Raw genomic sequence first — 7,410 nt, forward strand, 5'->3', positions numbered from 1 at the left:
GTTGGCTGACCCAGCATGGCTTGGCCCAGCATGGTTCAGCACAGCACAACCTGGTTTGGCCCAGCACAGTATGGTGCCACCACGGACCAGAACCATTAGGGCTAGCTCAGCACGGATCAGCCAGGCACAGCTCAGCTAGGCACAGCTCAGACCGGCACAGTGGTGCAGCATGGCTGGCAGTTTGGCAGCGCTTATGCAGGTGTGAGGGGTTGCCTGCTTGGGTGGCAGTGGGGTGATGCAGCACCCACCACAGGTCCCCGAGGCAGAAGGCTCCCCAATGGCACCCCACCCCTGCAATCACACTGGCGCCCTGAGCCCTGCTGCCTGCGGGTGAGCAGGAGCTGCTGGCTCCTGTCTAGCCTGCCTGTTCCAGCCCCCACCCTGTCCAGCCAGGCACCCCAGGGCATGCATGGCAGTATGGCCGTGCTTCACCTCCACCTTTCCTGCACCAGGTCCAGGAGCAGCAGCTGTGCCTCTTTGGGGAAACTGAGGCAGGGGAAGGAGGCGGTGGGTGGCAGCTGGGGGTGGTGGGAGTGGATCGGCACCGGTTCCCAGGGGAGCCGGGAGTCCTGCTCCTCCCCTTCCCACCCGGGGCCCTGGCTCTTACTCATCTCCTTCCCAGACGGCACAGCCGGCCTGGAAAGCTCTGCCCTGCCAGCAGTGCCTGAGGCCTCTGCCTCCCTGTGGGCTGGGTGGGCATAGTACCATGGCCTGGGAGGGTGGGCTTGCTGTGGCAGGCTAATGAGCTATCCCCAGGGTTACTCAGCCCCAGCGCAGCAATGGTCCCTCAAGTTCTTCTTGGCAGCCCCGGTCCACCAGTACATGCCTTGAACCCTACCTGTGCCCTGCCCAGGCCAGCTGCAGGCAGCTCAGTACATGTGCCCTGTCCTTGCGCTGTAGGGGTCCCAGGGCATGGGCATGGGGCAGTCCCCAGACTGTTTGTGGCACTGGACCCCACCCAGCAGCAGTGCAAGGCCCACCTTGCACAGACTCAACATGTCCACGCCCGGCCCAACTCTCCTGCTCTCCCCAGTGGCCTTGCTGCCCCACTTGCCATGCACCCACTCATGGATGGCTCTTGCCATGCTCGGACTTTTCCCAGCCTCCACTGGGCTCGGCTGCCCCTGTGCCCTTTCCCAAATGAATAACCAGGGCTGCCCTGCCTGGACAGGCATGAGGGCTCAGCGCCCTGGCTCGTCACGTGGCCCCGCACCACATTCCCCCCACATGGCCCTCCCAGCCATTACCACTGTGCCCGGCCGGAACCAGGAAGGGTGGGCAGCAGCCGGGGCAAGGCAGGCACTAACACAACCCCCAGGTGCTCTGTTGGGGGCACAGGCCGTAGCTGCCTTCGCCCTGCTCTGTGGTGCACTCACGGAGCCTGCCTCAGGCAAGCACCGCAGAGCCACAGAGCAGCACCAGGGCTGGGAGACAACGCCCCTGTAAGAGCAATGTGTCAAATGACCCGTGCCAGTGAGAAGGTGGCATCACCCTCTCAACTCCTCAGCCATGGGCAGGCACTGCCAGAAAGACCTCAGAGCTGGGGTGACCAAGCCTGGCAAAGCTGTGGGCATGGTGATGCCCACAGTGTGGGTACCACCAGCCGAGCTGGCCATGCTCAGTGCCACTGGGCTCCAAGTCACTCTGCCCACCCATGTGCCTCAGTGTCATGGTCCCTGGGCTTGATGCCCAGCTCTCAGCTGGGGCAAGTGAGGCATTGGGCAGCTTGGCTGTGCCTGGCCTGGGAGCAGACCCCAGGCTCTGTACCTGCTCTGGGCAGTGCTTACCAGCTTGCAGCAATGGGCACAACGGTGCCGAGCCTGTTGCCGGAAAGTCAGCATGGGGTGGGTGGGAGCTGGAGGGGCTCTCACCGCAGCAAAGCACCCCACCAGGCTCCAGCCCCCCTCCCCTGGGATGCAGGGAGCTCCTAGCCCTTTAAATCCTGATTGGGGCCATGCCTTTAAAATGGACCCTGGGGGCCAGGACCGCCCACTCTGCAGGAGGAGGCTGGCTAGGAGCAGGTGGGCTGATAGAGCTGGTCTTCCCCACCCACCCCACTTCACTCCCCTCTCCACCCCGGCACCTTTACAGCCCCTATAGCCAGGCACCTGTCTGGCTGGCTTTGACCCTGGTCTGGGTTTTAGTCTGGAATTTGCACCCTTTTTTGCATACAGAGCCCCGTCCCCCCCTTGACCCCCTTTCCGTTCCTGTGCCAAGCTAAAGCAGCTGGCATGGTTGTCCTGGTTTGATAGCAGCTATCAGCACCCTAGGGTCTCCTTTTGCTGGTGCCTGTGACCAGCTCTGCTTCTCCAGAAGAGAGAAGCATGACTGCAGGCTCCCCCTAATCCTGCTGCAGGCCAGCCCCACCTTGCCCTGCTCACCCCGCTCACACCCCCTCCCCCCCACCTATCATGGCTTTGCTCCATCCCTTCACCAGCCTCCTCCTCCTACTTGCTGTGCCCCTTTCCTGGGCTGCAAACCAGTCCCTGCCATCCCCTGGCTCCCTGCCTGCTTTCCCCCCCCTGCCGCTCCTGCAGGCCCTGCAAGTGCGGGCACCAGGCAGCCAGGGCTGGCAAGCAGGGCCAGCAAGTGGGCAGCCTCTGCGCTACATGCTGAACCTGTACCGGCGTGCTGCTGACAGCGAAGGCCGACCCCGCCATGGCCGCAGCCTTGTCACCAACACTGTTCGCTTGGTCCGGGCCAGTTCCCATGGAGGTCAGCCCTGGGCAGGTAAGGAGCAGGCAGGCAGTGAGGGAGCTTAGTGGAGCTGGCAGGGTGGGCTTGAACCCTGGGGGGTCTCTCCCTGCCTCCTTCCCCTTCCTTACAGAGTTCCAGACAGGGCTGGCATGTCCTGTGCCCTGTGGGGCTGCTCTTGGCTGCGGGGTCCCCCTTGGCAGGGGGCCCAGTCTCTCCCTGCCCCAGGGGTGAGGTGGGCGAAGGCATCACTGACCCTGCGTGCCTCTTCCTTTGCTATCCTGCCCGATGCTGTGCCAGGCCAGTGGTGTCAGTGCAGAGGGTGTGAATTGTCCCAGCCACTCTTTGCCCTTCACCCCACCGGTGAGCCATGGCACATGGCTGCTGTTTGCTGAGGCTCCTGCCTTGTGCTGGGGCACCTGGCTGTTATGGGCTTTGAATGTGATGGTGCCGCAGGCACCACTGAACCATGTGAGGCTGCAGCAGTGCCCTGGGAGTAGGCCGTGCTGGCGCAGTGCCTGCTGTGCTGTGCCAGGGGGACACTGACTGCTGCTTCCCCACAGGTCGCTGGTACATGCAGCCCCTCACCTACCACCTGGAGGGCCAGCCCGAGGTCGAGCACCTCCTCCGAGCCACTGTGGTCTACCTGCCCAGTCTGCCACTGGCCCACGGTCGCCTCCTCTGTGCCCTGGAGCTGGCATCCACTGGTGAGGCACCTGGGGCATTGCTCAGCCCTGCCACCCGCCCCCGCCGTGGCTGGGCCGAAGCAGATGTAACCCCTTACCTGGCGCTGGGGAATGGAAGTGTGGGAAGCCTGTCGCTGCGGCATGTCTGTGTGCGTGCCAGCCGGGTGGGGGGCCGCGATGCCCCAGTGACCCCCAGCCACCCCTTCCTCCTCCTCTACCTCAATGACACCCAGACTGGGCTCGCACCTCCAGCAGCAGAGCCCCACCGGCACCGGCGTGACACAGGGATGCTGGCCCATGACCTGCCTGGCTACCTGCGGGAGCAGGGAAGGGAGAAGAGTGACTGTTCCCTGCGCCCCTTCCCTGTCAGCTTTGCCCAGCTGGGCTGGGACCACTGGATCATTGCTCCCCACCGCTACAACCCACGCTACTGTAAGGGTGCCTGTCCCCGCCTGCTCCGCTATGACTATCATGCGCCTAACCATGCCGTTGTGCAGAGTCTTGTCCATCAGCTGGTGGATGCCAATGTGCCCCGGCCCTCCTGTGTCCCGTACCGCTACAGCCCCATCAGTGTCCTCATGATTGAGCGTGATGGCGGCATCCTCTACAAGGAGTATGAGAACATGATTGCAGAGTCCTGCACCTGCCGGTAACACCTGCTGCCCTGGCACATCACCCCAGGCTCTGCCTGTCCCTGCTGGATCTGGACTTTAGCGTTTGTCTTGCTCTGCCTGGGGCAGGTTTGTCCCCCCTCCCTACACAGCACTACTCTGGGAAGGTTTTACAATGGCAGTTTTATGTAAATTGTGGGTTTTTAAAGGCAGAAGCCTGGGCTGGGGTGGTTGCCCTGTGGCATCTGTCCTTTCTGCAGACCCTAGGCTGCCACCTGTTTTTGGGGAGCAGGAGGGCTTGGCCCAATGCTCCCAGAGAAGAGCTGCATCCCTGGACTGCAGCATGAAGCTCTTAGGAGGTGGCTGGGGTCTCCTGGTGGAGCCAGGGCAGGGAGGGCAAGCAGTCTGTGTGTCCCTGTGCTTGGCACCAAGCTGGTGCTGTCAGTATCTGGTGCAACCCTGCCCATGGGATTCCTTCCTGGCTCATGTGCCCCCCATCCTGTCTAGTCCCAGCTGTGGCAGCATCTCACTGGGCTGGGAATTGGGCTGGGGGGGAAGCCCCTCTCGTCTCCTGCAGTTCTGCTCTGAGAGGCTATGAAAACTGGAGGACCCGAGCTGCCAGCTCTGCTCCCAGTACCAGGGGCCAGTCAGTGCTGGGCTCTGCCCACTGCTTCCTCTGCCACCCCTGTCCTTCACCTCTTTGGCTTGCCCTCTAGCAGGGTTCAGGTCTCACCTTATCCCAGGGTTGGACCCCTGTTGTGGTGTCCCTCTGCCTTTTCACACCCTTGCTGTCCCATGGGGCTTGGGCTCTGCTGGGGTCCTGGTCTGTCCCTGTTCCCGGAGGGGTCAGTCTTATTCCCAGCACCCCTGCTGCCTGGCTTTCCTCTATTTATTGCTGACTGTGTAAATAAATAAATGGATGGCTTTTGCTAAAGACCATCTTGGCTTGTTCTTGCTTTGTCCCTGGGGTGTACCAGGTGCCCCCAGGACAGGCTGGTATAGACTGTGTCACTGTGCAGACACCCTTGTTCTTGCACTGGAGTGGGGGGGTTGCTGTTCCCTGCTGTGTGCAGGGGGTAAATCCCAGCTGGTTCAAGCAGGAGCTGGGAGAAGAGGCTCCCCTGGAGTGCAGACCTGCCCTGGGACAGGGGGGACTAGATGTGGCTGCAGGCAGCTGCCTGGGTAGAGCTGGGGGCAAGAGATCCCCCACATCCTTCTATATGGGGCAGCCCCTGGGGGACCAATGAGCTGGGTCTCCCTGGGCTGTCTGTCACCATGGCCAAGGCATTTGGCTGCCAGGGTTATTTTGGGAAGGTGTCTGCAGGCAAACCTGCCTGTTCCTGAGCATGATGCCCTGTGTTTGCAAAGCTGGGGCAAAGTTCCTTTTTGAGCAGCCAGGCATGGGTGGCAGCTATAATCCTTGTTCCCAGTGCTTGGTGGCACTGCCACCTGCCAGCTGAGTAGAGCCTCTGCATCCTCAGCTCACGGCTTTTGCCAGGATTTCGTCTCTCGCTTTGCCTCCAGCCCCAAGCTCCAAGGGGATGTTTCAGCACTTCTTCCCTCTTGTGGGCGTTTGCTGTGGGGTAGGGTAGTGCCAGCCCTCGTCCCTCCCCTAGCCACCAGCCCCAAAGTTTCTCCCCTAGTCTGACAAAGTGAGAAGCTGCAGAGCCCCAGGTTCCTCCCCTGCCCCTTGTCCCCAGTTGGCTGCATCCTGGCCACCTCCAGCCAGGAGGCTGTGGGGAGGGGAATGTCTTCTGCTTTTTTGGAAGCTCACAGGCCTGACCTCAGGGGGAAGATTTTTCCCTTGTCAATCATTAAGCGTGCAGTGTTGACTCATCCAGGCAAGCGATGATGAAAGGCATGGGAGCTGGGCACACTCCCAGCCCTGGGCACCACTGGATGCCAGTGCCTAGTGCTCTCCTGGCAGGGACCTGCACCCCAGCCTGCCACGGGCACTCCTCAGACCCGCTGGGGGCCCAGAGATGGATGGGCACTGGGCTTTGTCTGTGCCAGTCCTGTGTCCTCATATGCATCGTGCCAGTGGGGTCTCGTCCCTGTTGGGCTGGACCCCCCACTTCCAAGGGTACCCCCAGGTGCCAAGGGGCTGCCTCAACAGTGTGATCTCATCTACTCTGGTGGCAGGGATGGTGCTGCCAAAGGGATGGAGGAGCAACAGTTCAGGGAAAGAGCTGCTGTCCCTGTCTGACCCTTGGCAGCATGCCGGCGTCAGCACCAGGGTTGCCAGAGCAGAGCTGGGTGGAGGATGCAGGGCCCCCATCTCAGTGCCCTGGGGCACCTCAGGAGGTGGCTTTTCCTGTGGGTCCCACAGCTGTGCAAATCCTTTGGGCACAGCCTCGCACCCCATTCGCACCAGCCCTGCGGGGACCATCAGAAGCCCTAACTTTAGGGACATGCCCCCATCCTGCACTCTGACAGGGGTCTTGCCTGTGGGGCTGCCGCCCTGCGCTTGGGGCTGGACAGGCTCCCCTCTCTCCCCCAGACCAGCCAGTGCATCTCTGCCACTTCCTGCCCCACTCCCAGCCCTTCTCCTACCCCAAATCACCTGTTGGGGCTTTGCTTTGTCTCCATTGGGTCCCCATTCACTACCCCTATTGCTGCCTATCCCAGACTGGCACTGCCATCTCGCGTGCCCCATCCTCTGGGGTGACACCGGGCAGGGAGGGGATGACCTGCCCCACATGCCTTAGCAGTGTTGGGGCAAATCTGGGCCGGGCATGGCATGGGGGCACTGGGTGTGGAGTTTACCCAGCTATGGAGCGCAGCTGCCTCCCAGGGAACTCTGACGGGGCTGTGGCTGGAGGCAGACCATGATGCCTAGGCACTGGGTGCCTTGTGGGTGCCCTGTGGAAGCCCTGCAGATGTGCTGGCAGCCCCCAGCTGGGGTGGGGGTGGGGGGGTGACAAGGGGCTGTCCTGCCACCCCGGGGCCATTCAAATATTTGTGCAGGGCCATGACCGGGGAGGAACAGTGCCCAGTGGAGGCACCAGACAGCCGGAGTCGGCGGCACCATGGCAGTCTCAGCTCTCGTTGCTGCGGGCACCAGCCGAGGTGGCAGGGCCAGTGGGGCCCCCCCTGCCCCCCTGGGCACCGCCACCAGCCTGGTGCTGCTCCTCTCCCTCCTCTTGCTTCTCCCCAGCTCCCTCCAGGTGGGTCCGGGCACGGCGGGCAGGAACTTGGGACCAGGGGGCTCGGCACCCCCCTCCCTGCCCCATCCGCCTCTCTGGGTGCTGCAGGAGCCCTGGGGGGTGGGGTGGCACACAGCCCCCCGGCTGCCCCGCATGACACCTTTCTGGAGGATGGTGGGCAGCAGACCCTTGGGTGCCCACTGCCGGCACAGCCTTGAGTGCGTCACCAGGGCCTGCAGGTGAGCAGGGACCCCTGCCATCCCCCGCATCACC

The 7,410-nt window shown here is 62.8% G+C and overlaps 1 protein-coding gene across 1 annotated transcript; it reads left to right on the top strand.

Annotated features, from left to right (window-relative positions):
- The first annotated feature begins 2,411 nt into the window (after positions 1-2,411).
- BMP15 (bone morphogenetic protein 15) lies at positions 2,412-4,885 on the top strand. Its single transcript, XM_064462732.1, has 2 exons — positions 2,412-2,730; positions 3,258-4,885. The coding sequence occupies exons 1-2, from the start codon at positions 2,412-2,414 to the stop codon at positions 4,031-4,033; spliced, it is 1,095 nt and encodes a 364-aa protein (XP_064318802.1). The 3' UTR covers positions 4,034-4,885.
- The last annotated feature ends 2,525 nt before the right edge of the window (positions 4,886-7,410 follow it).

This window comes from Phalacrocorax carbo, chromosome 11, assembly GCF_963921805.1.
Source record: "Phalacrocorax carbo chromosome 11, bPhaCar2.1, whole genome shotgun sequence".
Taxonomy (NCBI): domain Eukaryota; kingdom Metazoa; phylum Chordata; class Aves; order Suliformes; family Phalacrocoracidae; genus Phalacrocorax; species Phalacrocorax carbo.

Excerpts from the sequence above, each read along its gene's own strand:
- BMP15 (XM_064462732.1), top strand. The coding sequence starts at position 2,412 with ATGGCTTTGCTCCATCCCTTCACCAGCCTCCTCCTCCTACTTGCTGTG. Across the intron at positions 2,731-3,257 it reads TGGAGGTCAGCCCTGGGCAG|GTCGCTGGTACATGCAGCCC; the intron begins GTAAGGAGCAGG and ends GCTTCCCCACAG.